Source organism: Carassius gibelio, chromosome A7 (genome assembly GCF_023724105.1).
Source record: "Carassius gibelio isolate Cgi1373 ecotype wild population from Czech Republic chromosome A7, carGib1.2-hapl.c, whole genome shotgun sequence".
NCBI classification, from domain to species: domain Eukaryota; kingdom Metazoa; phylum Chordata; class Actinopteri; order Cypriniformes; family Cyprinidae; genus Carassius; species Carassius gibelio.
Genome location: NC_068377.1, coordinates 21,275,865 through 21,297,529, shown reverse-complemented (window position 1 = coordinate 21,297,529; position 21,665 = coordinate 21,275,865). Strand labels below are relative to the sequence as shown.

General features: G+C 38.8%; 1 protein-coding gene across 15 annotated transcripts in view; it reads left to right on the top strand.

Annotated features, from left to right (window-relative positions):
• Positions 1-21,665, top strand: part of LOC128016807 (diacylglycerol kinase zeta) — a 107,540-nt gene that overhangs the window by 81,607 nt on the left and 4,268 nt on the right. For 8 of the 15 annotated variants that reach the window (XM_052601616.1, XM_052601619.1, XM_052601622.1 and 5 more), the window contains 12 exons: positions 174-253; positions 1,980-2,024; positions 2,865-2,934; positions 5,061-5,101; positions 5,212-5,408; positions 9,163-9,264; positions 11,685-11,741; positions 15,386-15,411; positions 17,452-17,501; positions 18,486-18,606; positions 19,430-19,466; positions 19,693-19,792. In XM_052601616.1, the coding sequence (XP_052457576.1) occupies positions 174-253; positions 1,980-2,024; positions 2,865-2,934; positions 5,061-5,101; positions 5,212-5,408; positions 9,163-9,264; positions 11,685-11,741; positions 15,386-15,411; positions 17,452-17,501; positions 18,486-18,606; positions 19,430-19,466; positions 19,693-19,792 (926 nt within the window). The remainder of the gene's footprint in view (positions 1-173; positions 254-1,979; positions 2,025-2,864; positions 2,935-5,060; positions 5,102-5,211; positions 5,409-9,162; positions 9,265-11,684; positions 11,742-15,385; positions 15,412-17,451; positions 17,502-18,485; positions 18,607-19,429; positions 19,467-19,692; positions 19,793-21,665) is intronic. The other 7 variants (XM_052601617.1, XM_052601623.1, XM_052601621.1 and 4 more) reach the window with 1 other exon arrangement.

The window sequence follows — 21,665 nt, the reverse complement described above, 5'->3', positions numbered from 1 at the left end:
CCTTTATTTTTAGTCTTTCGTCCACTGCTGATCAGCATCTCCTGAGAGGAACAATGTGGGCCAGGTTTCTCACAACACACAGTAGACTGTTACTGTGAGAGGGATAGAAATATTCTGTTTCTTCTCCTCATCCCTCGTTCTAACTTCTCTTTTTATCTCTTTCCTTATTGTAGCAATTCCACTGGGTCTCATCGTTGTCCCGGGAGACAGTGATTTGGAAGCCTGCAGAGCTCACATCGAGAGACTACAGGAGGTAAAAAAAAATTAGAAGGTTGGATAAAAGTGAGAAATCTAGAGGACCCGAAAAAAGAGAGGAGGGAGAGGTGTATGAGTTTGATTAATGATGGGAACAGTCAGTCACAGTCACTATATAATGAGGGAGAAGTTATACTGCTCTACAATAGCGAACAGTTGTGCTCAACTGAATTGTCCTTTAGGATGCAGATAGTACATCGAGTGGCCAGTTAATGAAAAAGCTATTATGAAATCAATGAACAAATTAATTTATTCACCCTCATGTTGTTCCAAACCTGTTTGATTTTCTTTCTTTTGTGGAACATAAAGTTTGTAACCAAACAGTTTTGGTGACCATTGACCATTGAAAAAAAAAAAAAATCTCATGAATTTCACAGAGAAAAGAAAGTCATACAGGTTTAGGACAACACTGAGATGAGTAAATGATTACAGAATTGTCATTTTGGGTTAATTACCCCTTTAAATTATATCTAGCTATATAAACTATTTTTATATTGTTCATTGTTAGTACATGATACCTAATGCATTAACCAATGTTAACAAATTGAACCATATTGTAAAATGTTGCCCAAAAACCAAACATTAAAATATGTTGCTAATACTATAGCCCAACAATATGCATATTTATTAATATGACATACAAAATAAGAAAACTGTTTTTTAAATTCCGATGATGCCAAACTTTCTAGACAATAATCCACAGAAAAAACTGGTGTTCCTGTAGCTCAATTGGTAGAGCATTGAGCACAAGCGCAAGGTTGGGGGTTCGATTCCCCGGGAGCACATGATAGGTAAGAATTTTTAGCTTGAATGCACTGTAAGTCGCTTTGGATAAAAGCGTCTGCTAAATGCATTAATTTAATTTAATTTAATTTAATTTAATTTAATTTAATTTAATTTAATTTAATTTAATTTAATTTAAAACTAATTGGTAACTGTGTAAAAATGTTTTTCCTTTTGCAAATGAATCCATATTCAGCCTTATGTACTATTGTTTTTTTGAATCCAAGCCAGCATCCGCCTCATGTAGCTTGTTTCTGTGAAGTGACGAATGAAATACTTTATGAAATACTTTAGTTTAATCAGACACACAGTCTTTGACATCAGCGGCTAAAAGTAAGGTGGAGTGTTTTTAAAAAAATCTATTCATATAATTTACTGCTGTGAGTATACTCATTTTCTGGTTAAGTGAACATTACTTTATGTATTTACCCTTGTTTTTCCCCTACTGTTGTGTGCCCCCAGTTGAGAGCAGCTGGTATAGATGATCTTATCCATTCATTCCACACCATTCCTTGTTTTAGTTAATACTAAAATACTACAAAAAATTCTGTCGGGAAACTGTTTTTATAACTTCACAATCAGATGAAAAAAAATATACTTCAAAACCAGTCAGAGTTTTCATTTCAGAGGTATAAGTGTAGTAAATGATGATCTAATTTTAGAGGGGAAATCCCTCTCACACACACTCTCATACACTCTGCAGCAGGTCATGATAAAACACCCTTCACAGTAAGGTTGTGTGAGTGTCTGTGGCACAATAAAATGTTCTTTAAAAATAAGAGTAGTCTCAAATTCCCATGCTCACATTCATTCACATTCTTTAGTGTGTTCTCTCAGAAACACTGTTGTCAACCTGCTGCAAACTGAGTATGTATCTGAACTGACTGGCTGATCTGATGGGCTTAGTGAGTGTTTATCTAATTGAATGGGGCCTCCTGCAGGACTTTGTGTCGTGTCACCCATCTCTGCAGCGGCTGGTGCTCCAGGTGGGTGAGACACCTGCGAGAGGTGAGACAGGCACTCCTGGAGCACTTTCAGGAACAAGCCTGGAAATACAGCCTGGACAAAGAACCGAGAAATCCAAACACAAACCCAAACTAGATCAACTTCAGCAGCACATTTGTGTACTCTAAAAGTAGGCTCGGAGGCAGACATGTTTACCGCGAGAGTGCATAAACCCCTAGAGAGATCAAGTGAGCAAGAGAGTTGGTTTTCAAATAGAGCTTAACATGATCCCTAAAGCAGAGTATTCTGCCATTCATCCTAAATCTCTCCCACATCAGAGATTAAGAGCACTCTAGCGCCTCCTAGACACTAACATGTTTATAGGCATGACCCTAACCCTTGTTAGTACAGCATTCCCTTATTACAGATGTTATGGGTGTAATTTCAAATAGTTGAATCCACTCGTTCAGAACTCGGTTCCCTGGATATTTCCTCTGGGTCCTAAGTGCTCCTGTGTGCTTTGTTTGGATGGATGCCTTGGCTCAAGTTTAGCCTCTGTTGAGAATGGCAGCCTTCTTTATAGTGATGCTGCATGCAGGTCTTGTGTTCTCTTGTGCTTTGTATGTAGTCTTTTGTAGTGTGTATTTGACTCTGTTGCATGACTTATGTAGATCTACAAATGTCAGTTTGCTGCTTTAGGGAAAGAACTAATGTGACCGAAAATAAGATAGGTCTTTGTGTGTGTGTGTGATGAAAATGGTAAACTAATGCATTTCATATACTGTTCATTTGCTTTGAGTGGCATACACTAATCAGTATTTTACCAACCGTTCTTCTTTTCCTATCTCCTACCCTGTACTTTCTTCTCCTTTCATTCACAGGAAGGTGATGGGACGAAATTGAAGGCTTTGTCATCTCAGAGGCTGTCTCCAAAATGGTGCTTTCTCGACTGTGAGTACTCACATAGTCTGGATGTTAGAATTCAGAGTCCGATCTCTGGTACTGAACAGCAAGTGTGCCATGGTGGTCCTCAAGAATGTGGGCTGGAGATGTGTTTATCAGTTCACAAAGCTGTAGGAGTTTGCCGTGAATAAAATGGCAAAGAGTAAAGGTCAGAAATTCAAAACCATGAGTCAGACCCACAAAATATTTTCTTTTCTCAGTGCTAGAATCAAAGCTAGGAAAAGACAGAGTCATGAATCTCCATACTAAAGAACAGAATCTACTGGCAGACTTGTATTCAACAAGGATGCAATAAATTGTGCGTTGTGTTTTATAATGTTTAAAATATTTTTTAAATAAATGCTGTTCTTTAGAAGTTTCTATTAATGAAACTTAAGAATAAAAGAAATGAATGGCTGCTGAAAACTCAGCTTTTCCATCATATTAATACATTTTTAAATATATTCCATACATTTTTTAAATAAATGCAAATAGGGAACAGTTTTTATAACATTATAATATTTCACATAATTACTTTTGTTTACTGTATTTATGATCAAATAAATGCAACCCTGGTGAGCATGCAGTAATAGACTTCTTTCAGAAACAGTAATTCATACTGACCTCAGACTTTTGAACAGTAGTGTATTTAACAGTGCTTTGTTTGATTTACGCTCCATCCTACAAGCTCATTGTTGGCATTATGCATACCTTCATGTGAACAGCCTTCCAGTTCTTGTAGTAATCTCCTTTTTGATCAGTGTGAAGCTGTGAAGATGTGGATTAACATCAGCTCAATGAAAAGTGGAGAGTGTGACTAAGTCTTGATGAAAAGGATGCAATGATGTGTTCACAACCTAGTAGTATCAATGCACACTTATATAGTGTCATATAATGGGAACTCATTTTAAATGCATTGATGAGAGAAAATGATTTACATCTTTTAGATGACATTCTTTATATGTAAACATTCCTTAATGCACTGAACTTTCAGGAAGCAAAGAGATAATTATACACATGAATTCCATGAGAACTGATAATTAAATAAAAATAGCTATTCACATACAGGTGATGCTTTTGTTTAGAGGTGCATTGAAGTATTGACGTTGAAAGGGCCATCAGAATTCCTTTTGACAGCATCTAAAGATACGGAGAGTCAGTCATCATTACACACAAATCCTCTGTGACAGTCACATTCACATAGATCCGTAACTGCTACACATCAAACCAGTGAGGTAGGAGATCACCCTGTGAATCCCCTCTTCAATTCTTGCATCTTTCCACCTTTCATTCCAGTCCCTCCTTCCTCTCCTCCCACCGGCCCAGAGCAAAACTCATCTCCTCATTTCGAGACTAAAAAGCTTCAGAGGGCTTTATTACCAGAGCGGAGAACTGCAGGATGAGTCAGAACTGTTCTGAGTGATTGTGGCAGCACTTCTGATCTCGGCTCAGTGTTATGAAGTTACTGTCAAATAACTACAGGTGCAAGCAGGGGGAAAGTCTGATCTGAAGCCAATGTTACACAGTTGATCATGGATCATCGAAGATCATTCATGCCCCACAGTGTGAGGAATCATGTGTATTAATTACTTATGCTGCAAATGTGTTATCTTCAGGTATGTGGACAAGCTCGTGGGAATTTCTGTATGCATTTTCAGCATGTGCATTCTCTTTGGGAGTAATTTGTTTGAGACGTGAGACCCACAGCAATCTCTGTTTTCCCGCTCATTAAGACCACACTAGGGGGGTGTTTGTGTCTGTGTCACACACCTTCACAAATCCAGCAACATTTTGGCAGCCTCTGATTCACTAAGATCATCTTACTGACATTTGTCGTAGCCGAGCCTGTCCAGGAGTGTCAGGGGCCCATGTCAACTATGAACATATTTCTATTCTTTCTTTGTTAAGACCCAGCTAGGTTAGGTTATACTGCTGAAAATGATTGTACTCCAAAAATCAAAATCACTATAACACACACTGAATGACTACTGAAAAAAAAAAATAACCCAGGGTTTTATAGAGTGAAGACTTTGAAACAATACTGTTGTGTGTCCTGTCATCTCTTCTGCTTGAACTTGCTCTTGAATGTCTGGTTCCTAATCAGAGGCCTGATTTGTGTTGTTTTGTGTTTGCAGCTACAACAGCGGATCGTTTCTACAGGATTGATCGCGCTCAAGTGAGTCTTCCGTACAATATTTCTTGGAGTAATTCAAACTAAAGTTGAGCAATTTTGGGTATCCACAAACAAACCATTCACATCTGTCTGGTGTCTGTGTCATCCCTCAGGAGCATCTTAACTACGTGACAGAAATCTCTCAGGATGAGCTGTTCGTTCTGGACCCAGAGCTGGTTGTCACAGAGACGGTCAGCACATCGCCAGGTATGCCAGACCTGGTGGATTCCTCTGGTGATGCCCCATCTGATCCATGTAAATTTGCCTTCCCATCATCCTCCTCTTCTCCACCAAACTCACCCGGTCCCAGGTGAGATATTGTAAACATACACAGACAAACACAAATGGAACCGTTTAAATGTATCCAGTGCCACTGTGCCAGCTAATCTTTGCCTTTCTTGTCAGTTTAACGGTGTTGTGATGAATGAGTTACTTTATACACACCTTCGTACAGGAGACACTTTCATTATAAGTGGCGGCTAATAACTCCGATGGCTGTTAGCTGTCAGCAGCTTCTGCTCTGTAATATCAGCCAACAGGGAGCAGTAGAGCATCGAGATGGCTAGTGGCAGGCTTTGTACAAATGCTACATTAACAACACTAATTCTAATGTACCGATAACTGTATTTTTAACATCCATCTTGGGTGCCTTATAGCTGTTGCTTTTGAGATGCTTTTTATATGGTTTTTCTATGTACACTTGTGTGTAGGCAGGTTTATACATGAATGTCTATACATGTTTGCTTGTGCAAATGATAGCAGGATAATTGTGGTTCAGCGTGAATAAAACCGAGCGTTTCCTGCAGCACAGAGCTTGATCCGATCCTCTATTTATAGAAGCCTGAAAAAGTCATACAGCACCGCAGCCCATGCTAATCTCCTGTGTGTGTGTGTGTGTGTGTGTGTGTGTGTGTTCAGAGGGGTAATAGAGCTCATGACAGAGAAAAACAATACAGACAGTAATTTAGCTTTTTTTCTGTATTTCTGTCTTTGTGAATGTTTAATATTTAATTATTAAATTATTGGATTTAAATTATGTCAAAATATTTAGCTTAGGCTTCATCATCACCCATCTTTTCTATTTGGTAAATGTAAAAGGTCTGTCAGAAGTGTGCATTTGTTTATTTTCTATAATTATATTATTTAACCTTAGATTAATATTTTGAAGAAAAGAATTAACTTCTATTGCTGGTACAGGCCGGTTAATGGCAGTCAGTGCTGATTTTGTGCTGGTCAAAGGTTGGTCATTCTGGTGAAGCTGATTGACCATGGTTAAAGGGGTCTTATGATGTTGCTAAAAATAACATTATTTGGTGTAAAGCAATGTGTTTATGTAGTTTAAGGTTAACATACTGTATATTACTGTTGCTCCTCTATGCCCTGCCTTTCTGAAACGTGTAGATTTTAACAAAGCTCGTTGTTCTGAGAAGCGTATTGCGCTGATTGGCCAGGAATGTAGTGCGTTGTGATTGGCTGAATACCTAAAGCATGTGACGGAAATGTTATGCTCCTTACCAGGTTCAGGAAACTTTCCTCTGTAAAATGCGCTGCACACACTCAAATATTTGGGTTGTAAATAAAACTTGACCACTGATTTCTTCTTGTGTCCTCTTTTGGAAGACCAAACAAAGTAGTTTGGTTTTCTCAACTAAACACACAGTGTCTACATGAGACTAAATAAGAATAAAAGTTACGCCTTCTTTCTTTGTGTACACATCTGGACGGTGTTATGCAAATCTTCCCACACAGTGACCTAGATATGTGGGGCGTGTTTGAACAAGATGTTTTAGGAAGGCTTGGCTTTAGAAAGAATATGTCTTTAGGTTTGAGACTTTAATCTTTGCGACTTTACTGATCTTCTGTGTGCACAAACAGCTTTTAACACTCCAGAGACAAAGGAAAACATGAAATGTCATCATACTGTATGACCCCTTTAATAGTGAAGAAGCCTGGTGAGCAAACCTGCATGCTGGGATCCCACAATCCGGCATCCAAAATGCAACATATTTTAAGGTTCAAAACTGTGGGGTCAGTAATATATATATATATTTTTAAAGAAATGAATTAATTTAAATTTAAAATAAATAAATAGATAATCACAGTTTCCACAAATTGATTGACCAGAATGATTGAATATGATTGCTTTGTGCTGTTTGAGGCGGTGATGATGTCTGTGTCTGGTGATTATGTCATGATTGTATAACCCAGCGGATAGGAGCTTTTGTTTGTGGCTCCCAGTGGAGAACATTGAGTGAACCCTCAGGGCACTTTCAGTCCTGATGCTGTGATTGTGAGATAACAGTCTGCCTTTTGTCTTTAGGGGCTGTGGGTACTGAAATATCCTTTATCTTTCTGTATTTGAACTTCAGAATGTCTTTCTCTTACACTCGATAGTTTCACTGTAAATGTGTCATTTGTCAGCCTTAATGATTCAAATACTACCTTTTCTCTCACCCTTTTTCTTGGGTTCACTCTAAGCCACTTGGGATTTCCACATCAAAGCTGAAGTTTTCTTTAATTATTATTGTTTACTTCGATAATTGTGTGGTGTCTATTGAACTCTGTTGTGTTAGAAACAGCACAAGCATACAAAGCTACAAAATGTGGTTTCTGGTTCTGTAATGATTCCTCAAATACACGTCTGGGTTCTTTTTCTTTTAAACATTGAAAAGCAGCAACATAAAAGATTTCAGATATCATTATGTCCATTCGCTTTGCTTTTTGTTGCAATAGGCTTGGACATTTTCTTCTTTGTCAATACTTAAACACAGTTTCTGCAGTACTAATGACATGTTTGCGAAGCAGCGACAGTCTTCCAGAGTTTCAGAGAACTTTGGCTCGCTTTCTTGTAATTGACATCTGTCCTGTTTCCTCAGCTCATCCTTCTTTCCTTCCATTTTTGTCCATCTTTAATTTAGCTGTTTTGCATTTCATCTTTTTCTTTTATGTATTAAATCAGTGTCACTTTTTGTTTTGGATGGAATTTTTTGGCAACTTTTCTGCTCTTGATTTGTTGTTGCTGATGCGTTTGGCAGGCATTATTACATCCCTTAACTCCCTTGGGCATGAAATAACGATCTCTCGCCGAGGCAACATTGAACATGCTTTTGCTCAATTCAGAATCACACAGAATCGCTCATGAAAGGAATATTAAATTAACAAAAAGATGTAATTAGCCTTTGTGGTGTTCTCTTTATGGTGTTAAGTGCTGAGTTTGCCAGGGTGAGCTGTGGGTGAACAACGTGACTGGAAGCTTGTTTTTTTGTCTCTAGAAATGTCTTCAAGTTTTTCCACTGGTTATGCTTTTCCACCAAATGAGATCAGACTGCTGTAGGGTGATACATGCACTAGTGAAGATCAAAGTATAGTGTCTTTCTCTATCTCTCTGTCTCCACCTGTCATCTCTCCCTTTCCATTTTCTCTCACATAATAAAACTAGTGGTCCACCGAAATAGTTTTTTTGACAGCCGATTGCGATAACTTAGAGAGCAGGGTGACCGATGGCCAATATAAAAAGTTTCAAGTTTGTAGATCCCAATGTCCAGTGAAGCTGATCCAGTGATACTAATAATATAAAAGCAATCGCTATAGTACTTTTTGTATACTTTTTGATTCCTTTTGTTTAACAGTTCTGTCGGTCAATGAGAACAGTCTGTTAAACGGCAACAGCAAAATATGATCTATATATGTATGATGTTCTCTATTGTAGATCAGTAGCGCAGGCTCTGGCATTCACAGCGCCGTCAAAATAAAAGTCCTGCCTCAACACATCGGTCAAACAGATAAACTAATCGGCCGATACCAATATTTCAGTATGATATTTCAGGTGTTTTTTATTAACCAGACAGTAATTGTGGGTCTTTTGCTTTTTGTGTTACAAAGACTTTAGAAGAATTACAGAACTAGCTCACACATCAATAGATTTGTTAGCAGCTGGAATGTGGTACATCACATCATTTTGTTTATTTTTATTTTTTGGCTTCATATATAGTTACTGGCCTGCTGTTTCAGTACCAAATCGTCCTCTTGATAATGTGTCTGTGTCTCTCTCATTGTTTTTTCAGGGGTGCAGAGCTCCAGAGAAAGCGTGTTTCCAGTGACAGTTCTGTGGCAGAAGCTCTTGCACACAGTGACTCGCTCAGATCAGCCAAACCAGCTCTCAGCAGGTAAGAGCTACACAGAGAACGTTTATGATCCTCTAGAACACATCTTGAAACGCCAGCCACGTGGATCAAGCCTGCTGCCACACACAAATCGTTTTTTTCTTTCTTTGTCAGGCTGAATGTTTTTGCATGTTATTTTTGATCTACATTCGTATGGCTCTAAGCAGAATACTGAGTTCTGTGCTAGTATGAGAAATGCTGATCTGTGAATCTTGAGTAGTTCTGTGAGAGAACTCTTTCTAGCTTATCTTTGTTATAGCAAAAAATAACTTACTCCTTTTACATATCTCTTTTTGTGAGGTTTATTGATGATATACACAGTATGTAGGGCTGGGCAGTATGAAGTATCTCAGAATAACTTCATTAGTTGTTTATACTTGCTGTACAACTACACAACTAATGTGTGTATAGTTGTTTAAGAATTGTTTTATAACCGTTTCGACCATTGTATCTCGTCCAGTCAGAGTCAGTACCAAGTACCTTCTTACTGCATTACTTTTGCTGTTTTGAGTCTTTTGTTTTTGGCTTAATACTAGATTTTTAATTTATAATAAATAATCATTATTATAATGTAATAATAATGTATAATCACATTTTATTCTGCATTCTGAACAAAAATAGAGTTGAGGTTCTCTTGAAAAGATGTGGAAATGTGCTCATCTGTGTGCCTGGGTCTGTGTGGGTTCATTTGCAACTTCAGCTGTGGCCACCAGGCTTTTTTTTGTTAAAAGGATGACATCTCATTTACTGTGCAGAAAGGCATTTTGCGTTTTCCTTGCACTGTGTGTGTGTGTGTGCGTGTGTGTGCGTGTGTGTGCGTGTGTGTGTGTGTGTGTGTGTGTGTGTGTGTGTGCATGTGTGTGCGTGCATGTGTGTGAGAGACAGAGAGAGTGCATTCAAAGGATTTTGTTTAAGGTTTTTTAAGGATGCATTTAATAGTTTCCAATGAGCATTTCATGAGGGCTGCATAAAAGATTAACTCTTTTCACATGTATGCCATAATGCTTACAGTACAATGAAGAAAATGCTGGAATATTATATTTGCTTAGAATATATATCCATGTTGAAGATTTTGTAAGGCATAAGTCTCCAGAAATGATAGTTTTTTAGATCATTTATATTTAGTTAATTTATTATTAGAAAGACATTAGGCTCCTGCTTCTTGTGATGATGTGTGTATCTGTTGATGTGTGTATATGTGATCAGGGGAAGATAAGGAACATTTTCCTTAGATGCCCTTTAGTCTCCCCGACCTCATAATGACATACAGAGAAATGAACCAATCACTGGAAACAGGCCAAGAGATAAAAATGCAGAGAGCTGCTGGCAATGAACAGTTAGGTTTTACTGCTCAGGAAACGTAAGGTTAGCAATGGCTTACTGTTTTCTGGTCTTGTGTAACATCAGTTCTGTAAAGCACAGAGGGCTGTCCTGGACTCAAAAACTCCTAAATGATGGTCTCTTTGGGTCCCATTAAGTTTCCCCTAGTTTCAGAGATATCTCAGTAAAGGAAACTCCAATGTCTGTCTGTGGTACATTATGTAACATTTGTGTTGGCCATGGATTGATATGCTCCAGTGGGGTCCAGGCCACAACCCTGCCTGAGGGGTGGAATATCTTTTCAGACCAGACATCATAGAACCACTGCTGTTTGTAATGGTGAAATGTGTCTGCATTACATCACATGATAAATGCTGTCTTTAAAATGCCACATCAACTCAATCCACACTTTTTTTTTTTTTTACGTTTTATTGCCATCTTGTTTTATTTAAATAAATAAAAATGTATCTGTGTGTTTGTGTGTTGTGTGTGTGTTTTATTTATTTTCCATGCCATATCCTGTATAACATTCTGGTTAGGGCTTGTTCTATTATTTTTCCAGCACAAAGCACAAAGTGCCTAACAGACTCTTTATACCTGCATGTGATTTCATACTTGATTTTATACTTGATTTTTTTTTTTCAGTTGATAGAAGATTGTCACAGCTCATACTTTAAAATATTAATTACCTTAAGAATATTCAGTACTCAAAATGCAACAAAACGGTGTTACCACATTCTATTTATTGGAAAATTCATGCTGAATTTTTGATTTGCCCTCTTTTCATGCATATATTTAACAGTGTATATCTAATTTTACAATACACAGTGAGCATGTACTGTATGAGCTGTGCACAGCCAACAGAAAACAAGCTGTTCAAAGTCATAACAATGACAGAGCAGATCTAATACAGCATTTTATTTACACCAAACCAGAACCTAAAACCTTAACTGTACCTAAAATGTTTATACAATTTTTTGCCATGTAAGCATCGATATTTCCTTTGGGAAATGCAAATCTCATTGGTACTGTATCACTGTTATGTCAAACGATGAATGTTTATGGTTGTGTATTTATAATTTTTGTCTTTTGATGTTTTGAAGGGTGGGGGGTGTACATCGCTCAAATACAACAGCAGCAGATTTCAAACCTACCAGCAGGTGAGACAAAGCTTCACGACTATGTGTCTGTATCCCTCTCTGTTCCTTTTCAGTGGCATCTTCTCAGAGCTGCTATAGATATTATTGGGCTGGTGTTCACAGAATCCATTTTATTTTCCACTTCACTGCTTTTTGGTTTTCTATGTACTGTAAACAGCTGCTAAACCGACATCTTTGACAATCGCGGTATGTCTCGCTGTTTTTTCAGCGTCTCGCACATCATCTCCGTTTTGAAAACACTATGAAAGGATAAAATAAGTTTGACTTTTACCTTGAGACCTTACCTTTTTTAATCCAATTTTCATTCAAACTTTTCATCCTATGATCATTTATGATCTTTTTTTTTTTTTTTGGTGAACTGTCCTTTTAAGGGATGGCTTCAGCGTGGTATAGACAAGCACAAAGATGGCTTGTTCAAATTGTGGCAGCCTGAAAACCTCATCAATCTGTTCTCATACAACATTATCTCTTGCAGTTCCCATATTTTACATCTCATCAAAACCTCAAATCGGCTTACCGTGCTCGAAAGTTTGATTAAACCAGCAGCTTGTGTGTTTATCTCTGTCTACCAGGGAAATTGATTAGGTTGTTGGTTTAATTTTGAATAGGAGCCTTATTAATTGATGCATGTTTTATGTTGTTTTTCTGTCTTACATAAATTAGGGATTTGTATTTTCCTCTGCAATGGAATTATAGCCAGGCTCATGAGTAACTCTCAGTCTGAGGCAGATTTACATCTGAACATTGATATTCGAAGCAAATAACAACAGGAGAACGCAGAGCTGGAGTGAGAGATTAGCCCCTTGTTTCCTGTGCAGTCTGAGCAAACCGTCTTTAATGTGGTGTCTGCAAATGGTAAATCAGGAGGAGCATAATAAAGGTTATATTGATGAGGAGAAGGAAACAAGGAAAGATGCGCCAGAGCAGCGGGGGCATTGCAGGCGTCATTATCAAGCTGAGATCCCGTTGATAGCCAGGTCTGATTGGTCCCTTGTGAGCTGAGCTTTGTCCTTTTGAAACCTTCCTACATTTAAGTTTATTGAAGTTTCCTCCACTGGTATTGTATTCCCAGCACAGACCATCAAGTACCCTCATTAAGATCTGCTTTTGGTAAAAGAAAGACTTCTGCTCATAAATCTCAGTGGTGATTAGAGGAGAACATTACAGTCCACAATCAATAATAAAACTACATCGCAAACGTGATTTGTTGTATTTGTGAGAACTGGTTGGAGCTGGTGTCTCTCAAGAGCTAATAAGGGATTTCTGGACTCATATCGAATAATTGGCCTACTGTCACATTTCTACCCTTTCTGTAAACATGTTCAATTACTAGCAATGACAGTTAACAAAAACTCAATGACCCCATTAAGCTATTTTGCAGTGTTGAGCATGTGTGTGAGTGCGGGGTGTCTTTTTGAGTGTCTTTGAGTGTGTTGTGAAAGAAGACTGAGGAACATCAGTAATTATACAGCTGCCGTCTGGGTCACATACCAAGGAATGGTTCACACATGTTTAAACACTGGATGATCATTTAGGCTGGAGGAATAAACCACTGCCGTCTTTTCCTCTGGGATATGATGATTAAAGCGATTCATTTGCCATGATTCATGTCACATGCATCAAGCTCTCTTAATGCTTAGAGATTTGAGAGACAGTCAGATCTTTCCTTCTCATGCACTGTAATGTGAGTCCCAACTCGCCTTTTTCCATCTGAGGAGGATGAGGTTGTATCTTAGCAAAATGGATTTGGCTGAAAATAAATGTGGATGCTGATCACTTCAGCAAGAGTAACTCTGTGATGGATGAATCTGTTTAAAGTGGTTCAGTTATGTGTTTCTCAGCAACATTCAGTCACACAGGAGAATCTCTTCCTGCTGCTCTGGTCATTCCCAATGGCCGACCAAAGATCAGTGTATTTGAACATCATTTGTCATCATAGAGCTATATGAGAAGAAAAATTATGATTGATAGAGAGCGGTTTTGATAGCTGAGAGCGATTTATGGTTTCAGGGATAAGAAATCCACTTTCGTGAGAAAATTTCTCTGCATGGAGTCTTGCAAGGCTAGAGGAGGCATGCAGACATTACAGCAAAGGTGTGTGTGTGTGTGTGTGTGTGTGTGTGTCTGTGTGTGTGTTGAAAAGGCATGTCAGAGCCCAGATTTATGAGCCTGTGAACCGCTTTTAATTATGGGATACACTCCGATTCCTTAGCCAGGTTAACTCTCTTTCTTCTTCTTCTCTCTCTCTCTCTCTCTCTCACACACACACACACACACACACACACACACACACACACACACACACACAATCATTCATAGACACATCAGAATGGAAACGTTGTGTTGTGGCTTTGGCTTAGGTGTTCGTGAACTCCTTTACCTTTCCCGCCCTTTTTTTCTGTCTCACTCAATTTGAGGCAATGTGTTTGAAGTGAAACAGGTTTTCAGCTGACCATAATCTGACCCCTCTTTGACCTCTGACCCCTACATTGCAATTCATTATGGTACACCAAAGATCTGAATTAAAGTCAAGTCTTATATGAAAAGCTGTAGGACGTTCCTAGTGTCGTGTTTCTGCTGAAGAAACGCATCTCAGAGCAACGCTACTTCAAGCAAAGTTCAGGATCCAAAGCCCTGTGCACCACATGTCTCCATTTCTTAATGTCCCAGTCTTCATAGTGTGAGGTGGGGAGCTCTTTGATCAAATATTCTTTCAGGTGAGAGCGCACAGAAGATGCTTCAGTCAGGGGAAGAGACAGAGAGGAGGTGTACTTCGGCTGCGCCTGCCCTTACCGATCAGCAAGATTTTGGGGGAGAGGAGTTCAAATTCAAATTGGACACTTTAAACATCTCATAGTGATGGTTCGCACAGACTTTTATGTGTAGTACCCAGAAACACTGTTCATTAAATAGGTAGAGTGCTTCTTAATAGAGACAAGTATGTTTTAGGTAAGCTGTATTATTTAAACACTATCTTTATCAGTTTTATTTGGATTGACATAACATTAATATTACATCAAAAGAGATTTGACTGTTATAAAAACACAGATCTGTGTCAGAATATACATGAAATGCACACCAGCAGTGAGTCTGTCTGATTGTCATCAGTGCTCGTGCTGCAACTCTGGAAAAATGATGCTGGCTGATCCAGCCAACTGCTCTCAAATTGCTCCTGTGGTACTTTGATGGCATCAGCACCAAGTCGAAACCAAATTTCTAACCAACACGCCCTGCTCAAGACTCTGATCGTCCTGCGCAGTGCCATATGAAGTCAAACAGAACTCATGTCACACAGATAGCATTGCAGTGACATTCACAGAGTTTGGGTTTCTCACCTCAATTCATCTCTTGCTCTTAAAGACGAATACACTACTAAGCTCATTTGAAGTCATCATTCTTTTGCTCAATTAATCTCTGAGATGGGGAATGTTGGGGGGGGGGCGGTAAAAGAGAGTGCATGCATGTGCATTGTAGCTATTCTTTAGGATCATGTGAACAGCTTCATCAGGAAAAAGATGATCCAAGTTGAGATTAAGTGTGCATCAAGAACTTTAGTTTCAGATACTTGCTGTGAAGAAGTCCTCTAAAAGATTGTGTCAGTTGATTTGAAGTGGATCATTCAGATGTTTCTGTTTCTCCCGCAGGCTTGAGAAGAACGACCAGAACAATGGTAAGGAGTTTAAGGAGTGCTCCAGTTTTGCTTTCAGCTCTTCAGTGAATTAACATTAAGTGAACTTTATCCTGAGTTTCTTTGAATGAAAAATGAATAAATGGAAACACAATGAGGGCTGATTTTTTTAGTTCAAGTAAGTTTGAGTTGTACAGGTCTCTGCGAGAATCAAATTGGGAGCAGCTCTTGCTCACTGAATCGTTTCTTAATTTCATTACATGTAAGTTGAGGGTTAAACGCTCTTTGGTCTTCGATCTTGTTCCTTTTTAATGAGCTGCTGCCGGTCAGCAGAGGGCATGTGCTTAGACTGGTGTTTTCCGCTCTCTTGGCATTGGTAGAGGTGGAAGAGAGAGAGGAGGAGGAAAGCACTGTCTAACAGTCTGTGAGGTGCAGTGAGGCAGAGCAGGTTATCATCACACGCATTGATCCACATTAGAATTCAGCGCTCGCTCCAAAGCTTCCTGGCTTGAGCAGAGGAGGTACACATTTCCAAAACCTGATTTGGCCCTGTGCACGCTTTTTCTAGACAGGAATAAAGACTCTTCTATTCCATAAAGTGTTGGAGTTTTGAGAGCTGGATTGGAGCGGGCATATCTTTACACACAGGCGTAGATTTAGTCACGCAGTGCGCTCTACAGGCGTGTTAGCCCGACATCCCAGCTGGGTGTTTTCATATTTTACCTCTCGAGGTTTGTGAAGCAACACAAAAGATCGCTGGATTAGGAAGGCAAATCTACAAAGGGCATTGCAAAGCTTTGAACACAGATTTAGCACATTGAGACTGAACCCTCAGAGCCAGCATCGGCTAATGTGATTAACATCCGTAATTAAAATCGTATTTTTTACTCCCTTTTTAATGTCTGCTCCCAAAGCATTAAATAAACATAACATGTTCTTCTGTAACGCTGAATAACTTAATATTTAACAAATATGCATAAGCGATTTGTGCGTGCAGGCAGTTTCTGAATAATAATACCTTTAAATAATAATGGAGTCGTCAACTGTCATGAGGAAACTACAACAACTTGCCTCGATTCTGTAAAGATAGCCTATAAAAGTTATTTATGTTCTAGATCTGTCGGGTTGGATTTAGCGGGAAACTGCATGCTTCCGTCATTTGTCTGTGCATGTTTGTCATATTCATAAATAAAGGAAACGTCGGGTTACTGATGTATGCAGTGGAAAATGTCACAGCAACACCAGTGAACATCAAACTGAAAATGAATTGCAAGTAAAGGAAAAGCAATGCCTGTAATAAAACTTAAAACTAACAAAAATATGTTTAGTTTGCATAGCATCACATTTACTAGGTTCATAAAAAATGTCAATCTCTAAACTTTGGTATTTGCTTATAATTACTTATTATAATTAACTAGCCAAGCTGTAATTGTTTCCATGTTTACTTTATATGATGTGAATAGCAATAGTGTAATACCCAACTTTTGTACATTAAAAAAAAACTTTTTTTTAAATCAGGCAAATCAACACCGCCATAAAGAAACTTACTGTACCTTCTAGTAATTTTTTTTCTTGATATCATTTGTGACATTCACACATATGGTTCTTATGTATTCATTCATCTGTGCGTAAGTGTACGTCAAAACATACGTAGTGTAGCTTTAATTGCATGTTAAGTAAAGTTATCAAATAAGATCCAGGATCATAATTTAAAAAGACTTTGTTTCAGTTTCAAAAACAGCACAATTATGCTTCAGTCTTAATTCATTTTTTTATGCCAATGATACTTACTGTTCTGGTCACATTTCATCTGGATAAACTTCGATTCTGCTTTAATTACACTGAAGTAATCATATCAAAATAAGCTCAAGATAAATTAAAATGGCCTCAATTACAGTATCCATTAACTCTAATGACATGCTTTTCCCACACATCTAATCACATTAAATCTTAGTAAACATTGTTTGCTTTGTAATTATTTAAGAAAAATGATCAAAGTAAGTTCAAGATCAATTGACAAACTCTAAAAGAGAAAGATACCCATGAATCTCCATTAACAGAGTACTCTTGTTTGTCTAACAGTGTCAGCAGACAGTCTAATTGAATGTGTTAAGAAGAAGGACCATCAGAAGGTAAGAGCAACGTTTGAACACATTAAGCACATAAATACAATAACCTTGATTTTGGTGTTGATTTTTAACAAAATAGCTTGCAAGAGCATACACCAATTATTTGAGTAGGTAGCTCGGATGTTGTGTTTCACAGTGATTTAATATGCAAGAGAGCGATCTATGTGCTTTTAGTTAAATGTTCACTGGGCCTAAAGGATATTCTGTGGTCTCTAACACAGGACTGACCTCACCATTAAATGTCAAGTATCTTGCAGAGCGGAGGCGGAACCAAATAAATGTTCCTGCATATTCTACTGACCTTTCACTCCTCCTTGGTTTCTATGGAGACCAAACAGGCTTTCTCTAGATGATAGTCTCTAACACCCAGCCCAAAACCTGTCCCCACTCGTAATGCCTCGGTACAGAGAGGAGACGAGGGGACATTTCAGGTATTAATAAGGATGTTTGGCATGTTTCAATGGGCAGTGTACAGTACACAGCATCCTTTCCCCGCCCCAATACGTCTTCTTTAAATAAGCATCTCTCTGCCCTCACGGCCGGACCATAGAAACATGAACAGTCAGCTCTAACATATGTAATATGCAGAACTACATCCAGACTCTGGTGTCTTCTCTTTCATCTCAGGGCATCTATCAGCAGGAGTGAAAACTGGTGAATAAAAACGTCTGATACCAGTCTTTCTAGACTCACGGGACTTGTGATAATGCCAGTATTTAATGCCCAAACTCTTTCTGGTGTATAAAAGAGTCCTGGCAAATTTCTGACAGATTTTGGGATTTGTCGCATGGAAGGGTTGTTTGAACCTATTGTTTGAACCTCCAGCCAAAACCAGTACTTTTTGCGACTTAATTTGGCAATAATTAATAAGGCTCAGGGATCAGGCTACCATGTTGCTTCCCATAATGGTGCTCTCTTTGGTTTCCTATTGTTTGGCATGTTTTTATCCCAGTGTTTGTTTGTATGACCGGCAGTTTTTCTCTGCAGTTGAAGGAGCTGCATAAGAAGGGGGCAGACCTGTGTGTGCAGGACCCCGTGGGTCGCACCCTGCTCCACTATGCTGTGGAAGTGGGAAGCAAGGAGATCGTCAAATACATCATTGATAATGGTAAAATGATCACATTATACATGTCTGGAACATCGCTCTCAAAAGCCACTGGCATAGACAACATGACTTTGTCTTTGCAGTTTTTATGTCTGTATGTCATTTCTGTTCAGCAATCAATTTAAAAGCTGCATATGTGGAGTAGATCTTTGAAAGAGTGAAGTAAAGCTCTCATTGTCTCTCTCAATTCTCATATATAGTGGGGGTTGAAATGCCTAATACTTGTGAAAACTGTTAAATTCCTAAGCTACAATTGCTATTATTAACAGACATTTAAGTGAAATTTAAGTTGATTTAGATTTAGATTGTTAGTTTGTAATAATTACCTCTTTTTTGATATTTGGTGTAAAATACCAGTAAAAGTTGGTTCACACCTACAGTACTTATTCTTTGCTATATTTTAAAATGTGGAAGATGCCATTATTGAATATTCTATATCTAGATTCTACATTTGTCATTTTATTGGATACTACATTTATGTAAAAAACAAAACAAAAACAAATCTGATATAGACATGTATAACCGATATTTGTCTACAAAACAAATGTCAAGCTTCCAGTCCTTTAGATCAACAGGTCTCTATCATAACAAACACATTCAGGTGTGTCCAAGCTTCTGACTGGTATCGTTTGCTTTCAGTTGTTGATTTGTGTGTTGTCTGTAGTGTGTGTGTGTGTGTGTGTGTGTGTGTGTTGGGCAGGTCATCTCACTCTCTCATCTTTACTGCTCTTCATTAAGCAACACAGCATCTCCCCTGTGCACATGCTTTAGTGCGAGTTGCAAGGTTTGATTTGTATTTTATTTATTCTTTCTTCTTGTTCTACAGCATCCACCGATATCCTGGATGTAACCGAGAGAGAAAAGTGAGTGCACACTCGATGCCATTCGATATTTTTATCTGTTGACAGTAAAAGTTCAGGTTCTGTTTTATGATACTGTTGTAAGGGCTGGCTCACTTAGTTTTGAGTTTTATTTTTAACAGCCTCCAGCTTTGTCTTGTGTTTTTCTGCCTCCTGCCCTCTCGGTCTATTTATCCCTCTCTTTGTCTCTCGCTTCCTCTTTGTCTGTCTCTCTCTTGTTATTATTCAGTGGAGAGACGGCATTGCACAAAGCGGCCTCGTTGTTTCAGAGGACAATCTGTCATTACCTAGTGGAGGCGGGAGCATCTCTCATGAAGACAGACTTACAGGTGAGATAGACACGTAGAGAAATAGTTCATGCTCATGTTTGACGCTGGAATAAAGGATGGTTCACACAAAAATGAGTCATCATTTAATCACCCTCATGTCATTGCAAACCCATAAGTCTTGGTTTAATGTTAATCTTTAAAAAACAAATATTAAATAGATTATTTTTTGTATTGTTTAGATAGATACAAAGAAGCCTAAATGAAATCTGTTCAGCACATAACATGATGGTATATCTTCACCAGACTTGGATTAAATGGATTGAGTCATATGGATTTGTTTTACAATGCCTTTTTTACCTTTTGCTTTGATACACATCCTGTCAGAGTTTATTCCTCATTTGACCTTGATTGGAGAATTTAGGAAGGAATGATTTTGGTCAGTTCTGAATCCAGATTCATGCCAAGCCGGTTCTCTGTAGACGTGTGTGGCTTTTGGATCTCTCTGATTTTGGCTGCAGCCTCCAGCTGGTCTCCGTCCCTGAACGTCTGTGTACTCTGTGCTCTGTTAGTCAGTGCTGACTAAGACCTCTGCGTGAAACAAGGAACCATTCTTCCTTCCAGCAGCCCACCCTCTCCCCCGCTCACCTCCACAGATCCAGCCGAGAGACTCTTTTGATCGGTGTACCACAAAATTACACACAGCTGTAGACACATTAGACTCTGATTACTGCCTCTCTTCTTTTCAGAAGAAACATCCATTTAAAAACTTCATATTTGAAAAGATATGTGAGGGACTGATTGTCCCTCACAAAAATCGCATTTGTGGATAGAACCCTCAGCAGTACTTCCTATCGCTTACTGGCTCTTTTTTTTCTTCTGTAGTTTGTATATTTGCACCACTGGGCCTCGGTGTAACAGTCTCCTCTAAAGCTTTTAAAGGACCCTTCCCATCTGATAAAAGTGTGAGACGGCACTGATTGAGTCTCCCGGGGGACTCTAGTCTTCTATCTGTGTAATTATCAGTAACTCGTGTGCTGTTGAGGGAGAGGAAATGTGTAAAGTCACCAGTCTGACACGGGCTGAGAGCAGGCCATTATGAAGATTTTTCTCTTCAGAGGATATCCCATGATTTTCATCTACCCTCACTCTTCAGGGAGATTGTACTCCCGTGCTCCTGACAGACTCAATCTGAACAAGACCTGATTTAGCGGTGCCATTTTCCTTGACTGTGGTCTGTTGCAAATAACAGCTCCATCAGCACTTTTCAGCCCTGCTTTTCCTCTGTTTCCATCAAATCTAAGGATCCTGCACTCTTGGTTTCTTTCAATCCAGAAAACATCAAATCCAGGATATAGTGACTCATCGTTCATTACCCTGTGATGAAGCACATTCCTCCTCTCTAACTCCCTCCCTCTCAATTCCTTTGCTCTGTTTCTCTTTTACAGTCAGTCCATCTGTCTTTGTCTTTATATATTGAGAAGCCCCATTATTCTTTCCATCATTTTCCCCTCTCTTCTTTTCGACTTGTATGAGGATGAATGCTGGTTTTAAAAAGCACTTTAAAAGTGTGATTATCTTATATTTCTGTTCGGCATGCCCTGCAGAGTAACTCTCTTAACCACCAAGCTTTTTTTTTGCCTTCTGTGAAACTCGTCTCTTTTAGTTCATGGCTAATATTCTCCATTGTGCTGTAGCTACAGGACTCAGTAGCTTTTGACAGCTTTTCCAGAACTGTCTTTGTTTGCATGTGAAAGGCTGAAAATGGAGGGATGCAGCACCGCGCTGGAAGTTGTGCGGTATGAAAAGGTGCTGGTGGCCGGCCGTACTGTACACTCTTGAACAAAAGCAGCTTCATCTGTGCCTCAACAATGAAAGCGCCTGGCGGGCAGTCTGAGTGCTCCGAGCTCTGTCCGACTGGAACAGTCCAGGCCTT